The sequence below is a fragment of the Syzygium oleosum genome, unplaced genomic scaffold (assembly GCF_021117445.2).
Source record: "Syzygium oleosum isolate NSW1041296 unplaced genomic scaffold, Sole_v2.1 Sole_v2.04, whole genome shotgun sequence".
Classification (NCBI taxonomy): Eukaryota; Viridiplantae; Streptophyta; class Magnoliopsida; order Myrtales; family Myrtaceae; genus Syzygium; species Syzygium oleosum.
The window spans coordinates 2574354-2593886 of NW_026607488.1; the positions used below are offsets into that span (position 1 = coordinate 2574354).

The following is a 19533-nucleotide window of genomic DNA, read 5'->3' on the forward strand; positions in this document are numbered from 1 at the left end:
GAACATCATTTAATACATTGAAAGGATGCGGGACAACCATAAAATGTGGGCAGCTTTGGTACTCGGCAGGACACCAGAAACAATCACTTTTGTCGACACCTGATGAAATGTGGATACATAAATAAAGATATTCACCAATAGCTAAAAAAGTGTACCTATTGCTGCTTGCAACACAAAATCAAGGGCACTTGCCTTAATAATTAGGAAGTAGCTGTGTATATGCTTGGCCGCCAATCACCTTTCTGTGCACTGAGAATCCCTTCTTGGTCTTTGGAGAATGTTAAGTGGACCTCCCAATGCAGTGATTTAAGTAAGTTCTCGATCTCCCCTATTGCATTGGACTCATCATGGACTATTATTTTACCTCCAGGTCTCACGATTCGATCAACTTCTGCCATTACCGGTGCAAGCTTGCACCTTCAACAGACAAATTCAAGTAGAGTTTAAGAAGAACCACGAGAGAGAGAGACAGAGACAGTGTGGGGACTACGGGATCCAGTTGCATACCTCTTCCTAAGCTTGGAGAAGAGATGATCTGCATGCAGCAGATCATAGGTTCTAGGGTACGTGCTGAAGGACTCGCACCAATCGTGGGAAGCGTATCTGGTGAGTCAACATTTACCACGTTCAGCACCCACATCTGGAGATCCTTTAGTGCAGCAGCAAATCTGCAAGGAAGCGGGAGAAAGCATTCATGAGACATTCATCTCAATTTTACCTTAAAGAAGATTAAAATATAAGCATATCATACCCGCCATAGACAGCTCTCATGTCCATAACATTTCTCACGCCGGACCAACTAATTCCAAGCCCCGACATGTACATGCCACTCACTACTCGTTTCCAGTGTTCGTAATCTGCAGAGAAATCTTGTGGGGCTGGTTTCCCATAGATCCCAATCTGGGAGCTGTTCAGCCAGTAAGGTGGCATCCGCATTCTAACTGTAAGTTCGTGCAAATCACCAATAGCTGTAAGTCCCAGCAATGCAAAAATTAAAATCCAGAACTTCTATGTTGTAAGTCCCCATAAAAAGGAACACTTCATACAGAACTTCCACATCCACACAGATTTGCAATTGAAGGAAACATCTAAATGTAAAGGTATGCTATTAAGACATTGAGAGTCTTAAGACTGCCCTACCATCTAAACTAACTACATCCATGTTACAGAAATTAAAATCAAGCGAAGTAAGTACAGAACACTTCAAAACATATAAATTCTAAGTTACCAAGACAATATAAAATCAAAATAATTACAAGAAATAATATTGATATTAAATAAAGTAAACTGAAAGCTTCAAGATACAAAAAAACACGTACCGTTTCCTTCTTTAACTCTCTATCTCATCCGAAGTTGACGCATGAAATTTCTTTGCATAATACCTTTCCTTGTATCCAGGCTCCCCTAATCTAAACTGACTTCAAATAATAGTGTATCAAATTTAAGAATTGATTATTCAGCATGTAAAGCTTCTCATGTTTTACTTTGAGATATTATGTTACTGACAATGGATATAACTCATCCACAAGAATGACATATCAAAAGTCAAATTTCTGAATTTGTGTGGTCACTCAGAAATGTAAAAGATAGATCATTCTCTTCAAAACATTTAAAAATTAGCATCTTTACTCGAAACATGTCCACTTGAGAACATGCAATAAAAGGAATCACAGTTCAATTGTACAACATGTGAAACTTAGCTTCTCCCATCTGCAAATATGATCAAAATTTGAAATCAAATAAGGCATGTATTTCTACAATGTTGAACTATCATGATTTTCTGAACAAAGAACAGTGACTTTTGTCAAATTTTCAATTTTTCGCAAGCATTGTACAGACATGTAAGAAAGTTGTGCACAGAAAGTAATTGTTGTAAGTTGGTCATCATAAGCTTACCCCCAAAGAGAATGAACCAGCAAGGACTGCTAATAAAATCATCATCATCAGCAACAGCAATCTCATTATCATTGTGTGGCTCATCATTGTGCCCATCACCTATTGGATTAGTGGGAGGTACAGGAGGAACCTCATCGTGATCGAGGTTGAGGTGTCGTAAGATCAATTGCATTTGTTGTTTCATTCCTCTTATTTCTTCGTCCTTCTGTACAAGTAAATTTTTGAGTTCTTCGTCCTTTTGTACAAGTAAATCTTTCAGTTGGCTCAATTCTTAGTCATTTGCTCCTTATGTCGTGTCCTCCTTGAAACAGCCGCATTGGAGGATGAAGTTGCAGCAGCCTTCGTTGTGTATGCCCTTGACAAGGATCCCATCCCAAATATTTTTCCTCCTTTCATCCCACCCGATGCCTCCAGCCATAATGCCATACTGTCAACCGATGGCTCAGACACAGCAACACCATTACCACCACTAGCAGTGCTCATTAAAAGTTTATCATATTTTTCCTACATTAACAATATAGGTGAAAATAAAATATTCATATATATAACTACCATAAGTATTAAAAGCATTCATGGTTTTCATTATAGTTTCCATAAAGTCCAAAATATAACCTTACATACCTTAATAGCTTTTGCTCGATCGCCAGTCCATGTTTTGTCTTTTTTCTGAAATGTGCATTCAAATGTAGCTGTAAATGTCGGTTGCGTCCCCAATTCATCTGCCTACAAAATATAAACATAAATGAGTAATCATTAAATTAGATTAACTTACAACATGTTTAAACAAACTTACCATTCTTTTTCTATGCTCCCTGATGTTGATAGAGCCCCCAACATATGTGGCAAACGCAGACCCTTCACTAGAACTAGAAGCTCGATTCTTCTTATTCTGTTCACTTATTTGCTTATGCTTCTCAGTTTCCCAAGTTGTCGTAATTTCCGTCCAATTGTCAGCTGTAATAAAATCCGGCTTTCGTTGATTTCTCTTTGCTTTATTCATCACATTTCGCATGTGATCACCGGTTTTCTTCTTAAAAATTCTTCTAACTTCGTTCTCTTCCATTTCATCCCACCTGAACTTCCGCTACAATCAATAGAAAAACAACCGAAAGTTATTATGAGGGTCACAGGTCACATATCCATTACCATGCACCAGATAATTCGTGACAGAATTCATTCTTGACCATCAGTATGCTACACCGAACTTAGTTTGTGAGAAAATAGAATGACAAAACTTACCTTGAACTCATTCCACCACAAATTTTTTATTTCTTTTGGAGCGCTGCTGAAACTAATATACCGCCCCATCCAACAGTTATTGACTATTTTATTAAGTTCCCTCACAACATAGGTAGTATCTGTGAATCTACAAATAGGTTATAATAATATGGACAATGAAACAATGAAGCATACGGATAATTTGCAGCATGGACAATTCAGTTGACATCCATAATTTACATATACGTTAAAAAATGAAGTACTTACGAATCTCCACATGGCCATATCATGAATCGGCTATCTTCTTCATCATTCGAGTGTTGCACTGAAGAAGAAGGTAGAACCGAAGGAGATGCAATCGAAGGAGATGGAACTGAAGTAAATTCAGTTCACATGTCTCCAAGTTGTCCCCTAATATGTTCTTGAGGTTCGGAGGATGGGCCAATGTGTCCATGTTGTCCATCAACATGTAGTGGTTGAGGATTAGATGAAAGGGCAGGGGAAGAGGAAAGGACCGGGGACGAGGATGAGGAAGGGGAAGGGGCTGGTCTTCTTTGTGATACCGCACCACGCATGTGACCTCCACGTTTATACTGACAAGTAAGAAGGTTAGACAAATATATTAAAAAATATGAACATGTATTAGGGACACAAAATGACGAACGTCATGAAGCTTACCATTTTGTTTCAGAGAGCAAGAGATAAACTTGAGAAAATGAAACAAACTTGCTATCGCCTCTGATAAATACCAAGCTCTGGCATCGAAGGAACCTATTGAAATCTTGACCACATCAGATCCCACGAAAAATAAAGGGGAGCATATTACATGACATGATATACTTGCCTATTTTTTGTTGATTTCAATTTTCAAACCTAGATATAAATAAATGAGAGCATATTTGGCAATCAAAAAATAGAAACCTCTGTTCTAAATAAAGCAAGGCAGGGAGAACTTCGATCAACAAACTACAATACCAGAGAGACTAGCTTGTTGCCACAACTAAATTTTACAGAGAGAGAACAACGATTCCTCCTTCCGAACACATTCACAACAAATATGTCCAGTTTAAAGCAAAGCTCCAGCGCTAAAACAACAGGCCGGTGAATGCTGAAAACATATATTTTTTTTCTAGGGGAGCTGTATTGCATCTTGTGGATCAATAAGCTACTTAATGTATTGAGAAACCCATTTGAAACCATCACCATAACCCATTTTGCGAACGATGCTGCACATGAAAACCTCCGGGGGATAGACATTTGAGTCTCCTAGATTTACCTTTCCCTTTCCAGTTGTAAAGTTGGTCAAACGAAGATGGTATCGCAGTTCATCTTCAAAGGTGAACAAGTCTAAAAACAACATGGAAAGACAAGCAGCCAAAAGGTACCAATCCTAACATATTGGTCCTCATTCTAAAATTTTTATTTGCTTCTTAGGCAACTAGTATCAATCATAAACAACATAGTGATCTGTTTCTAAAAAAATTGAGAAATAACAAAATGACAAAACTTTTCCACGCATTGAACCCTGCCAGGACTTGTAGGGAATGGCGCGTTGGGCTGAAGATTGGGAATCCACTGATTTGGACCGTTTATTGTCCTTGTTGTCAGCAAGTGGAAATCGTGTTGGTTGTAAATTTCTCTTAGAGGTTTTCGATAAATTGTGGGATGATTGCTTCAGTGACAAAAACGTAGGTTACTTTAACGATAAGTACAATGGGAATAGAATACCCTTCAAATCTTCATTCCTAAATAGCATCTGTGGTGTTCCATGGGTTGTTTCAAGCATGGATGACAAACTTCACTGTCCTAAGGACTTATTCTATGACTGTGATGCAGTGCAGTCTATTTTGGGTCCTTTCGCTCCTTATGTTGTTCCAAAGGTTAGTTCCATTATGGATTTGTTTTTGCTGATTAACTACGAAGTGAAATTTCTTTGAGGAATTTCATCAAACATACGTCCTATGCACAGACATTCCAATGAACATAACTAATAACCTCAACAGCAAGTGAATCGAAACAACAGAGAAAAAAATCCGTGGCTACCAATGAAAAGATTTGCAGCTCTCCTTCTTCCAAACCCAGAATAGCACAAAGAACTTGAGGGTAGAGACGAGGGCATAACAGCACACGAACACGAGGGTGACACCCACCCGAGCCCAACTAGGGCGGCCCTCGCGCAGATCGGGAGGGATGCTCGTCGATCTGCGCGAGGGCCGCCCTAGTTGGGCTCGGGTGAGGAGACGAGTGACAAAATACGATCGTGCGAGACTCACGGGGCGGACGGGAGAGTGAACTGAGAGCCGAGAGAGAGCTGGCGGGTCACAGGAGACGAAAAAAATCGAACGAGAAGCAAGAGCTGCCTGCAGTCGCGCCGGAGTGACGAAGGCCTCAAAAGCTAGAGGTGATGTAGCGAAGCGAACACCAGCTAGCCATAGGAAGTGGGGAAAAATAGAGCAATTGCTTGAATGAGCCGAGCGAGTGATGTTGGGGTAGTTATTTTGGGGGTAGACAACTGCAAGAGAAGACGATGAAGACGAAGATGATTGTTAGGGTTTCTGAAGAGGGGAAGCGAGTGATGTTGCTCAAAAGTGGCTCTTGTTCTAAGAACCGGTTCTTATTTTTATCTTTTGCGCGCAAAGACTTTTTTGACGAATTTTCGTGGCGGCATTGCGCGGAAATATTTGCCACGAATTTTCGTGGCTAAATTCGTGACTCATTAGCCACAAAAATAAAATAAAGTCAGTCACAGTCACAGCGTCAAAACTTTATTTAGGTGATTAATACCGTGGCTAATTAGCCATGGATTAAATTTGTGGCTAGCCACAAAAAAAGCCTCGCGACACTTGCCCTACTATGTTCCTTTTTGGTGGCTAATTAGCCACGTATTTAGCCACGAAAATAAAGTTTCGACGCCATTTCGGACTTTATTTGGCAAAAGTACACTACAAGTGCCATAACTTGTGTACGGCGATCACTTTGGTGCCATAACTTTTTTTTCGGATCACTTTGGTGCCAAGTCGGAGCAAAAGAGATCACTTTAGTGCAAATTTGGCCGGAAATCCGACGTGGCATTTTTATTAATTTTTTACGCCGGCGTAGCTCCGGAGGCTGAGTCAGCGTGTACAGTCAGCATTTTTAATTTTAAATAATTTTTTTAGCGTATACAGTCAGCATTTTTAATTTTAAATATTTTTTTCCTTTTTTTTTCTTCTTTCCTTTTTCTTTTCTTTTCTTTTTTTTTCTTTTCTCCCTCGCCTAGGCCGGCCATCGGCGAAGCCCGGGGAAGGAGGCCGGGCGAGGCGGCCTTGCCCATGGCCGGCGAGGCGGCGGCCGCCCTCGCCGGCCCGGCGAGGCTGCCCTCGCCGGCAGCCGGCGAGGGTCGCCCTCGCCGGATCGGCTAGGGCGACCCTCGCCCGGCGTCGGGCGAGGGTCGCCCACGCCCGACTCGGGCGAGGGCGACCCTCGCCCGCCCGGGCGAGGCTTCCCTCGCCGGCATCGGGCGAGGTCGCCCACGCCCGACTCACGCGAGGGCGACCCTCGCCTTGCCCGGGTGAGGGCTTCCCTCGCCGACAGCGGGCGAGGGTAGCCCTCGTCGGATCCTGGCGAGGGCGACCCTCGCCGGCGTCGGGCAAGGGTCGCCCACGCCCGAGGCTCGGGCGAGGGCGACCCTCGCCCGACTCGGGCGAGGGCGACCTCGCCCGCCCGGACGAGGGCTTCCCTCACCGGCGTCGGGCGAGGTCGCCCTCGCCTGAGTTGGGCGTGGGCGACCCTCGCCCGGACGCCGGCGAGGGCCCTCACTGAGTCGGGCGTGGGTGACCCTCGCCCGACGCCGGTGAGGTCGCCCGACGCCGAGATCCGACGAGGGCGACCCTCGCCCGTCGGGCGAGGGAAGCCCCTCGCCTGGGCGGGCGAGGTTGCCCTCGCCAAATGCAGCGAGGGCAACCTCGCCGGCGTCCAGCGTCCGGGCGAGGGCTTCCTTCGCCCGACGCCCGGGCGAGGTCGCCCTCGCCCAGATCCGGCGAGGGCAACCCTCGCCGGCGTCGGGCGAGGCGGCACCTCGCCTAAGCCGGCGAGGCGGCCTCGCTGTCGCCGGCGAGGCAACCCCTCACCGGCGTCGGGCGAGGGCGGCCCCCTCCTGGGCGGCGAGGGCGGCCTAGCTGTCGCCGGCGAGGTCGACCGCCCCTCGCCGGCCATGGGCAAGGCCGCCCTCGCCCGGCCCTTCCGGGCTTCGTCGGTGGCCGGCCGGCGGGGAGAAAAGAAAAAAAGAAAAGAAAAGAAAAAGGAAAGAAGAAAAAAATGAAAAAAATATTTAAAATTAGAAATCTTATTGTACACGCTAAAAAATTATTTAAAATTAAAAATGCTTGGCAATCGACTCAGCCTCCGGCCAGCCACGTCGACGTAAAAAATTAATAAAAAATGCCACGTCGGATTTCCGGCCAAATTGGCACTAAAGTGATCTCTTTTGCTTCGACTTGGCACCAAAGTGATTCGAAATAAAGTTATGGCACCAAAGTGATCGCCGTACACAAGTTATGGCACTTGTGGTGTACTTTTGCCGACTTTATTTTATTTTCGTGGCTAAATCCGTGGCTAATTAGCCACCGATTTAGCCATGAAAATAAAGTTTCGATGCCTTTACGGACTTTATTTTATTTTCGTGGCTAATTAATTACGGATTAAATTCGTGGCTAATTAGCCACCGATTTAGCCACGAAAATAAAGTTTCGACGCCTTTTCGGACTTTATTTTATTTTTGTGGCTAAATACGTGGCTAAATTAGCCACGTATTTTTTCATGGCTAAATTCGTGGCTCATTAGCCACGAAAATAAAGTTTCGATGCCTTTTCGGACTTTATTTTATTTTCGTGGCTAAATCCGTGGCTAATTAGCCACCGATTTAGCCACGAAAATAAAGTTTCGACGCCGTTCGGATTTTATTTTATTTTTGTGGCTAAATTCGTGGCTAATTAGCCACCGATTTAGCCACGAAAATAAAGTTTCGATGCCTTTTCAGACTTTATTTTATTTTCGTGGCTAAATCCATGGCTAATTAGCCGCGTATTCATTTCGTGGCTAAATTCATGGCTCATTAACCACGGAATTAGCCACAAAAATAAAGTTTCGACGCCTAATCGAGAGAAGGGAACCTCCACTACAACTGAGGAGTCCTAGACCAAGCCCACCATGTTACAAAAAATGTTACATTTTCTCAATGAAATGATCGGGCCTAATCGAGCCTAAGTAGGTCGGCCGAAGTCGAAGAAGGAATATTCTTCCCTAGGTTTGCCCAAAACGTGCTTCGGTCGAGTGGTCCTGGACTGAGTGGGCCCAACGGATTCCCAAGCCCATGATCAGGTCTAATAACCATTTGCATTATTTTATGTTAGAGTAATTAAATATTAAACCACTCCTTCATCTAACCGCTTAAGTTTTTAGAATAGTTGACAGTGGTTCCACCAAAATCTCACATGATATCAGAACAGGAGGTTCCGAGTTCAAATCTTTCCGGGCTCCATTTGCCGCGCCAATTAAATATGTTTAACGCTTAGTACTAAGCAAAGAGACCAGACTAAGCATGAGGGGGAGTGTTAAAGTAATTAAATATTAAACCACGCATTCATCTAACAACTTAAGATTTTAGAACAGTTGGCAGTGATCCCACCAAAATCTCACATTTTCAAGGCAAAACTTCCTCCACGTACAAAATTTTAGGTGAGGCCTTCAAATGGCCGAAAGGATTATCCTGTAATTGGACCTTAATAACCCCCAAAAACAAAAGAAAGGGAAGCGAATTCATTTCAAGGACCACCCGACAGAGGCCCAATCTAGTTCTCGGGTCCTGACGAAATCGGGTCGTGGATCTTTTCTTCTCTTCTTTTTGATTTTTGGGTCAAGCAATGAATTCCTTCTAGGTTGCATCTCTTCCTCATCTTCGAGCCAAAGAAGAGAGGAATCAATCAACTTTAGACTTTTCTAATATAATTAGTTTAAGGAGAACATAAACGTGCTCTAGAAACAGCATGAGTGTAGTTTAGACAGTGAATTAGTTCAAATAAGTTGCACAACTCTCGCTTATCCTCGGTTGCTATTCAAAGTAGAGGATGTTGCAGAGTTTATTCAATGCACGTTTTTCCCTAAGTGAACTTTGACTCGCAACTTGCGCCAGTCTCTTGCCACAAAGAATGAAAAGAAGCTTTCTATTTTGCAGGACAAAATCAAGATGTTGTTGAATTGGTCTGGCATGCACTCGCTACACGCATTTTATGTTTATTTTCAATTAAATTCCACGACAGCGACATTTGTCCTAAAGTATTCCACAAGGTTACGTGCGTTTTTCTCTTGAGGATACAGAAAGTAGTCGATAAATTCGCTCAGAAGTGATAAGTCAAAAGGTGGAACGAGAGAGTTTTTGTTCTATACGAAACTTATATATATGCGTTTACGTTGGAATCATGCGCTGTCGCATTTGAAAATATAATGGCTTGACTTGGTCACTGGGTCTACCATAAGTTAAATACAGGCCATTTGAAGATGTAATTTGAGGTATTTATAATCTTCCATCGTACGACACCGAATGTCGGTGCTTATAACTACTTATCCGGCAAAGGAAGTGTTGGGAAAGCTCCTATTATTTTGAAGGTGATAAAATAATCAAAAACTACTAATACGTGTATTTGTTGTGTAAAACCAATTGATAGATGCACAAGCCAATATCTAGATGGAGTCCGAACAGGATTGTCTAAAAGCCGAGAGTTCTCTACATCTACTAAAGGTAAACGAGGTATTGGACGAAGAAGATGCACTACAAAAAAACACCGGATTAGTGACGAAATTTGCGACGGAAAATTTGAAAAAATCCGTCGCAAATCGAATTTGCGACAAATTTTGCGACGGAACTAGGTCGTCGCAAAATTTTGCGACTGAAAATTTAAAAGTTCGTCGTAAAATTGCGACAAAAATAAATTCGTCGCAAAATTAGTCGCAAATTAGCCACGAATACAATCCATCGCAAAATTCGTCGCAAATATTTCGTCGCAAATTTGCGACGAACGCTATCCGTCGCAAAATTCGTCGCAAAATTCTTCGCAAATTTCGTCGCAATTTCGTCGCAAATTTCGTCGCAAAATTAGCCACGAATACAATCCGTCGCAAATTTGCGACGAACCGTCGCAAAATTCGTCGCAAAATTCATCGCAAAATTCATTGCAAAATGTATTCGTCGCAAATTAGCGACGAACTGTAATGATCGCAAAATTCGGCTTAAAATATTCGTCGCTATTTTTACATCATTTTAGCCATAAATTCTTGTCCATATCAAACAAAGGAGACAATGACATATAATTGAAACAGAAAAACGAACAAACCATAGATTCTGACAAACCAGCCACAATGACATATAATTGAAACAAATAACTGAAGGAAAGTTGCAGAGTCTGACATGATGCTATTTGATATCCAATCTTACAATACATTCAAAACATGAACTAAGAGACGGGACAACCATAGAAGACGCAGAAAAATCATACACAAGAAGACGCAGCTTTGGTACGATGGCAGGACACCAAAAGTAGTCACTTTTGTCGAGACCTAAGGAAATGTCGATACATAAATCAGTCCAGAATATAAAAGAAGCGTTTATACATGGATGTGGAACTAGGTGTAAAATAACAAGAGGGTTAACAAAAATACGTTTCAGGACGAACATAAATGTTCTTACATATGAATATGGGTGAAATTATGAAAAACCAAGATTATGAAGCAAGCTTACCCCCGATTTTAAGAATTTTAACTAGAAAGTCTGGAGAAAATCATCATCAGCATTCTCGGCATCAATGTGTTGGTCATCATTGTGCCCATCACCTATTGGATTGGCTGGAGGTACAGGAGGATCGTCATAGTGATTGAGGTTAAGGTGTCGCATAACGAGTCTCATTTGTTGTTCCAAGTTATTTATTTGTTCGTCCTTCTGAACAAGTAAATTATTCAGACGATGCACTTCTTGGGTCAATTGCTCGTCTTGTCGTGACCTCCTTCGACCAGTCGCAGTGGATGATGAACTTCCAGGATTATTCGGCATGTACATCCTTGACAACGATCCCATCCCAAATATTTTCCCTTTTTTCACCCCACCCGTTGCCTCCATCCATAATGCCATATTATCAACTGATGGCCCGGACTCAGGACAATCATCACTACCACTAGCACTGCTCATTAAAAGTTCATCATATTTTTTCTACATTAACAATGTAGATGAAAATAAAATCACTATATATATATATATATCTACCATAAATATTGAAAGTATTCACAGTTTTCATTATAGTTTACATATAAGCCAAAGTATAACCTTACATACTTTAACAGCTTTTGCTCGATCGCCAGTCCATGTCTTATCTTTCTTTTGAAATGTGCGTTCAAATGTAGCTGCAAATGTCGGTTCCGTCCCCAATTCTTGTGCCTACAAAATGTAAACATGAGTAATTGAATTAAATTAACTTATAACTCATTTAACAGACTTACCAGTCGTTTGCGATGCTCCGCAATGTTGATAGAGCCCCCAGCATATGTGGCTGACCCATCACTAGAACTAGAAGATCGATTCTGCTTATTCTACTCACAGAGTTGCCGACTCTGTTCAGATGCCCAAAATCTGTTAATTGCCGCCCAATTGTCAGCTATAAAGAAAGACGGCTTCACTTGCTTGATCTTCGCTCTATTCATGACATTTCGCATAAAATCACCGTTTTTCTTATCGAAAATTCTTCTCACTTCATTGTCTTCCGCTTCCTCCCACTTGAACTTCCGCTGCAATGAATAAAAACACAAATTGAAAGTTATTATGATGATCACATATCCATAATCATGCACCAGACAAATATAGACAGATTTTGTAAAGTTCATGTCGGGGAAAATATATGGTCCTTTAGGTATCGAAAACTACAGAGTTGTTCTGGTCCCTTTACATCATTCTTGACCATCAATATACTACACCAAACTTAATTGGTGAGAAAATAAAATATGTAAAACTTACCTTGAACTCATTCCACCGCATTTCTTTCACTTCTTGTGGAACACTTATGTAAGTAATATACTCTCCCATCCAAAAGTTTCTTACTATTTTGTTCAATTCCCTCACAACAGACGGAGCATCCGTGAATCTGCAATCATACGGATATTGTACAACATCGACAATTCAGTTGACATCAATATCTAAAGCCCTAAATATTACATATACTAAAATAAAAATGAAGTACTTACGAATCTCCAAATGGGCATATGAAGAATCGGTTATCTTCTTGACATGTGTTTCCGTCAATATTCGATTGTTCCGCCGAATAATGGGGTGGAACGGAAGGAGAGGGAGCTAAAGGAGATTGAACTGGAGGAGATTCAGTTCGCATGTGGCCAAGTCCCGTAACATGTTGTTGAGTGTTGGAGGAAGGGCCAACGTGTCCATATTGTGATGGACCATATTGTGGTTGAGGGTTAGATGACGGGACAGGGGAAGAGGAAAGGGCCGGGGACGAGGACGAGGAAGAGGCTTGTCTTCCATACGAATGACCTCCACGTTTATACTGACAAGTAGGAAGGTTATGCGAATATGTAAACAACTATTGACACGTATTACGAACACATAATGATGTACATGACGAAGCTTACCATTTTGATGGAAAGACTGAGAAAATGTTTCTTTGAAATGAGCCAATGTCGAGTGCTTATGACGTGCAATTTCCTACGAACAAATATACTATGAATCACATTCATTTTGATATGAAACATCAATATATGAGCACGATATGGGTGGCCACAGGTATCAAACATCACTACATGAATCGCATTCATTTTGAATAAAAATTTTTTGACCACGTACAAAAATTTAAATTTCACTGAAAGTGGGTGGCCACAGGTATTTTAAGTCATTCTGTAAAGTTTTGTAAGAGAAAAATTGTTATTATTGTTAAATTTTTTTTGGGACCTAAAAAAAAAATTTCACTAAAAGTTGGTGGCCACCGATATTCTAAGACATTCTGTAAAGTTTTGAAATTTAAAAATTTTTAGAATTTTTAAATTATTATTTTTTAATATAAAATTTTTTCCGTGAAATAAAAAAAAATTTCCATACTAAAATTGGGTGGCCACAGGTAGTCTAAGCTATTAGGTAAAGTTTCCAAAATTTTTGTCCTTCTTTATTTTAATAATTTTTAGGGCACGCTAAAAAAATTAAATATAACTAAAAGTGGGTGGCCACAGGTATTGTAAGCCATTCCGTGAAGTTTTGAAAATTTTTAAATTCTAATTTTTTTTGGCCACCTAAAAAAATTTAAATTTCACTGCAAGTTGATGGCCACATGTTTTCTAGGCAATTCTATGCAGTTTTGAAATTTTATATTTTTTAAATTTTTTTTTCACCCAAAAAAAATAAAAATTTCCCTCACAATGGGTGACCACATTTATTTTAAGCCATTTTATAAGGTTATGAAAATTTTTAATATTTTAATATTTTTTGTCCCGGAACGTTAAAAAATCTAAATTTCACTCAAAATGGGTGGTCACTATTAATTTTTGCCATTTTGTGATATTATGAAATTTTAGTTTTTTAAAAATTTTAAAAAACTTTTACGGTCAAATTTCATATTTGTTGCCAACATATACCGTTTTTTTAATTTTCCGTAATTTTTCATGATTTTTTATAGAATTGTTCAATTTTCAAGCATTTTCTGTGAAAACGCTTAATCAATCACCCTATCGTCATTTAACGCTTAATCATCCACATAATAGACAAATTAACCAGTCGACCATCGATCAAAGCCACATGCAATCTTGAAATCGACCCGTAACTTAGCCAACGAAAAGTGATCCTAAATAATCCCTAAACAAGTCCGACTAATTACCTAATTATACTAACTAGGGTTTAGGGAGTTGTTTACTTGGTTCAAGGACAAAAAAAATCTGCCGATCGAACAGTGGCGGTCCCGACACGGGCGTGGGCCCAAATGGTGACTAGTCGGCCAGGTGCTCGGCCACGACCGGGCGAACGACGGCGGAAACTATTTCCGTCGCAAAACGGCATGGCCGTTCGGCCTCATCCAAAGGCCGGCGAGGTGTCGCCGGTCGCCGGTTGTTAAACCGGTGACGCAGATACGAAAAAAAAATAAACATAAACATATATAAAATAAAAGAAATTACAATTCAACGATGAATAGTCACGAAGCTAGCTATGATACTTACCGGTACAAAAGCTTCACCAAGATTAATATGTGCGTGCGCGCGCGGATTTTGCTGATTTCAGACATATGAAAGAGGGAGAAAAGCGAGAGAGAGCGAGAGAGAGAGATAGGGTTGGAATATCACGGGCTGATAAACTATAAATTTGCGACGGACGTTCGTTTTCGTCACAAATTTGCGACGGAATTGGCGACGGTTTTTTTTTCCGTCGGAAATTTGCGACGAACTTTTTGCGACGGATTTATTTTCCGTTGCAAATTTGCGACGAACTTCTTTCTGTCACAAATTTGCTACGGATTTTGCGACGGTTTTTTTTTCCGTCGGAAATTTGCGACGGAATTAGCGACGGTTTTTTATTTCCGTCGCAAATTTCCGAAGGATTTTTCATCCGTCGCAAATTCTGTCGCAAATTTGCGACGGAAATAAACCGTCGCTAATTTGCGACGGAAAATATAATCCGTCGCAAATTTCGTCGCAAATTTCGTCGCAAATTTCTGACGGAAAATTTCCGTCGCAAATTACATGTTTTTTTGTAGTGATGTCTAAAGTTAGATAGACCTAACTAGAAGGTGAACGAGATGTAGAATGAGGGTATCGTTGAAGCTTGGCTGGACAAGTGGAAGGTAAAGAGACTAGTAGAACCAAAAGACATCAATATGCTTGCAAGGACCAAAGAATAGAAGGCAAATAGTAGGTTTCAGCTTGAAGCGTGAAATACAGCAGGGACCGTGAGTAAAAGTAGCTCATGCTATTGATGAAATAGAAGCAAGGCTGAGTGCCTTTGCGTTCCTGAATAAGAAGACCAAGATCTTCTTCTAATTTGATTTGGATTCAAAATAGGGTCTAAAAGTCAGTTTCAACATTTGGATTCACAGAAAGCAATCCAAAGAAAATTAGAGTAGTTATTTCCTTATTTGTACAAGCACTCCGATCTTCTTGTTAAAAAGTGGACACTTGATAAGTTCTTTTCAATTCATATTAAAAAAAATTAAAATTTAAAAATAAATGAAAAGACAAATTTCAACGCCCAATAAGTGCTTCTTACCAAGTGTCCTTGTGGCACATTTCAACGAAAATCCTCAACATAATCTTGACTTTAAGGAAGGAAATCGCACGATAAATGCAAAACATTCAATGCTTGCAACAGACAGAAGATGGTTAATAAGAAGGAAACAAAAATTAAAAAATATTAATTAGTCCCGTAGATTTGCATGAGTTGTTTCATTTTTTGTACGAGTTATTCAATCTATTGCTTTTTGGCATCGTCATTGACTCATTAATTGAGATATACAACAGCAAAATGCAGTTGCCAATTCCTATATAATCCTTTCTAAAGCAGATGCAGTCGGACACTGACAACAAAAGCTTAAGAGAAGGCAAAAAAATGACTTCATCACATGCGACTCTCGTGGCACTCCTAGCTTTTTGCGTTTTCCTTGCCAACAACCCGTCATAAACACATGGCTTTAGCATCAGCTTAATCTCAATAGACCGACTTGACAAATCTCTATTTCCCGAAAACCTTACCCTGAGAGAAAGATACCAGAGAATCGCTGAGATATCTAGAGCTCGCATCCACCAACTTGAACATGCCACTTCTTTGAGCTTAGCAAACAGGCAGCCAACAGTTGAATATGAGCCTTATACCTTATAACCTCGAGTCACTTTTTATAACTCTAGTTACTTCATAACATCTTTAACTGTTGGCTTGTGTTCTTATGCTCCGTACTTAGTGATGGATACAGGTAGTGACGATACATGGATGCAATGTGAAAGATGCACCGAATGCTTCCATATTAGGCAAGGTAACTTTAATAGACTTGAATTGGAATCGCATCGGTCTTTGCCTTGCAATGATACTCGTTGTTTTCGTAAAATATGCAAAGATGATTTTGCATGTATAAAGCAAATTACTTTGGATCTGGATGCTTTGATTGCTACAGCAAAGGGGCGTTTGGGTTGGATACCTTTGGCTTCCGAGACAGTAGGGCAGCTGTCAAAAGTTTCCCAAAAACTGCATTCGGTTGTGGCCTTGAAAATCACAAAGTTGGGTGGGAACATATTGGACAAAGTAACATCATAGCCGGAATTCTAGGCTTGGGCATTGGACCGCAGTCTATCCTTTGGCAATATAGGAATGAGACTAAAATGCGTAGGTCCTCCTGCTTGCCTCCACAAGGTTCACTAGCCGGTACCTACAGAGTCTTACGTTTTGGGGACGAAGCTCAAATTAGAGGAAGAGTTAGGACGACCCGTCTGCTTCCAAACACAAATGAGTATGTAATTAATCTCATGGGCATCAGTGTGGCAGGAACACACCTAAGATTATATAGACCCCGCGATTTTTCACATGGAACAGAACCGCATAGGTGGGTTAGTTTTGGACTCGGGATGCTTGCAAACTATGCTTGTCCAAACTGCCTATAATGCCGTGAGAGAGGAGATAATTCAATTTTTCCTAAGGAAGAATCGTTGGCGTCCTAGCCCTCCTTGACGAAGGTATTTCGACTTGTGCTACAACGTGCCTAAAGGAAATTATACTTATCCAAGGATGACATTCCATTTTGAAGGAGCCGAACTTTTTCTTGATGTAAGTAATGTTTTCCAAATTTTCGATGTGGGTTTTTGCCTTGTAATGATGCCAATAGATGATGGCGCAACTAGCATACTTGGAACATTCAACAGGCAAATTTTCGATTCTTGTTTGATCTTAGAACATTGACCATTTCCTTTGTCCATGAAGTGTGCCATTAGCATTAAGAAGTGAGCGTTCATAATAATGTGAAAGGAAAACCCAATAAGTCATTGCCTTCTATGTTGTTTTCATCTTATAGCTTGTTTTGATGAATGCTTCACTTCAGTTTCCTTTTACTTCACAACATCGATTCATAGCGAGGGATTGCAAAAATTAAGAAATTGCTACCAAAGGACATAATGTCTCCAATCATATGTCATGATTATGAATTATCTATAGTGGCCTTTGCTGAGGCTAACAATAGGACCTAGACAGAAGGTAAATAGGTCGATTAAAAACTTGTATGGAATATGTTAGGATAAATCTCATGATCGACATTTGTTTCGAGTGGAAATTGCCATCACGGTTGGTCCGGCGAAAAGAGACCATGGATAGTTGGTCTAGTAACGAGAGCTGGTAATGCAAGATAAAGACCATGGCTTATGCAATCCCAAATTAGCAGTTGATGAAGGTTGTTATGCATAGTTGCGAGTGCATTGCAATGACTTAGAAATTAAATTGAGATAAACTAATACAGAAAGATAACTAAATGAAGAGGGAGTAAATCTAACATTGAGCTCACACAAGAGAGGAAGATTGTTAGGATGCACATGTGAGTTCTATTAAAGAAGTCCCACATCGAAGAATTGGTGTGGTGTGGAGCAATTAATATAGTTGACTCATAACTCATTGATTTAAGCTTTTGAGTAAATGTGAATCCAATTGGATAGCTCGAACTTAGGCTTACTCTGGGCGATCTCCCCGAGTGAAGGTATCGGGCTTCTCTTACGCACTTCCAATAGAATATTTGAAGTTGAACTTTGATAGATGCAAAAATGGTTTGATATAGTCAAATGCAAATGCTTATATCAAATAGATAATGCTATGAATGAATAGATAGAAGGCATTGTATACAGATTTTATAATGATTCAGCTTATATCAAGCCTACGTTGCTTTTACCCTTGTACACTTCTCTTATCACGGATTACAAATAGAAGCAACCTCACAAAGAATATAATCCGAAGTACATAGCTTCTACCAACAATAACAGAGCAAAGATGAACACTCAAAGAAATATATTTATTTTGTTTGTTTCCACTCAACTCTACTACTTTCTTTGAATTGAATTTGTAGCCATCAGACCTTAAATAACCATTTGAAGCTAGAATCTCTAAGATAGCCGTTAGTTCTATTGTTAGTAGAAGTATAACGTCTTTCTGCTGCTCTAATAGTGGCAGTTTCCCAAAACGGATGCTTCTGCTTCTATCTAAAGTCTATCATTTATTGTCTATCCAAATATGGTAAAACTGCTCTAACTCAACTCCCACGTTTTTTCCACGAATATTGAGACTTGAAGATAGTCGTTAGACACCAATATGAATTCAAATCAAATTGGAAAGATGTATTGGTTCTTTTTCCACATGGGAGAAGCACATCACACTTCTTCCATCTCATCTGATAGAAGGAGCTACTTTTACCAGCAATCTAGTAAGTCTATTCATGCTACTTGCTGGAAACTGACATCAATTTCTATCTTCTAGTCCTTCAAAGCATATTTTTGGTTATGGCTCTACCTAGTTGTTCACTTTTCCATGGTCCTTCCAAGTTTTCATGAACTCTTCGTTCTATCAGACTTGTTCACCTTCTATCAGGTCCATCCACCTTGTAGACACATTGGTGCCTAATACCTTGTTCAATTTTGATAAAAGTAGAGCACACCTCATATCAGTTCATTTGCTTAGGACACCACCTACATATTGGTTTGTGCATCTATCACCTGCTCTACCCAACTAATACGCACATTAATAGCCTTTAATTATTTGTCATCTTCAAAATAATATTGGAGATTTTCCTAACAGCCTTCACTATTGCTTTGTATACTTAATTGAGGAACTCCTATACTGCAAAACCAAAGTGGCATGAATTTTCATAAATGTCCAAGAGTTCCAAGTAAAGCAACTAGCCAAACCAGTACCAAATTTTTGACCAAATTTGGGTTTGCAGCTACTTTTCACAACTTACAACATAATTAATAATCATGACGATGAGGATTGCATTATTATAGGGGAGTCTTCGTTGCTCATTTGGACTCACCTCAAACTCGAGCTTATTACATTCACACTTCCTTACATAATCGATCTTGTTTGCAATTTCTTGTCCTAAGTTTATTAATTTCCACTGCTTACATTGCTATTTCCGTTTGTGCGTAGAAGTGATATTTCTATTGGTGTTGGTTGTATAGTTTTTATGGAATACTTGCAAATGATTGTTGGTAGATGTAAACTCATATTAATAAGGTCGGATGCCTCGATCCAACACATAAGTAAGAGAATTCGAGAGATAGAAGACTTTGCGAACAATTTATAGTGGATAGCTATAACCAAGCCTACATTCACTCTCCTGAACTAACAGTTGCGAATCAGGCTGAATTTTACTCGAATGTTCAAGAGGTTAC

General features: G+C 40.3%; 1 protein-coding gene across 1 annotated transcript; it reads right to left on the minus strand.

Annotated features, from left to right (window-relative positions):
• Nucleotides 1–1321: 1321 nt before the first annotated feature.
• LOC130137908 (uncharacterized) lies at nt 1322–5720 on the minus strand. Its single transcript, XM_056310472.1, has 5 exons — nt 5388–5720; nt 3382–3707; nt 2690–2980; nt 2518–2619; nt 1322–2400 (listed from the first exon to the last, which is right to left on the minus strand). Exons 2-5 carry the CDS (start codon nt 3397–3399, stop codon nt 2161–2163), a joined length of 651 nt encoding a protein of 216 aa, XP_056166447.1. The 5' UTR covers nt 3400–3707; nt 5388–5720; the 3' UTR covers nt 1322–2160.
• Between the last annotated feature and the right edge of the window lie 13813 nt (nt 5721–19533).

Bases quoted from the DNA above. Each gene is read 5' to 3' on its own strand.
- LOC130137908 (XM_056310472.1), bottom strand. The intron at 2,620-2,689 runs GTAAGTTTGTTT...TATATTTTGTAG, and splicing joins GGGAGCATAGAAAAAGAATG to GCAGATGAATTGGGGACGCA. The intron at 2,401-2,517 runs GTATGTAAGGTT...TTGTTAATGTAG, and splicing joins ATCGAGCAAAAGCTATTAAG to GAAAAATATGATAAACTTTT.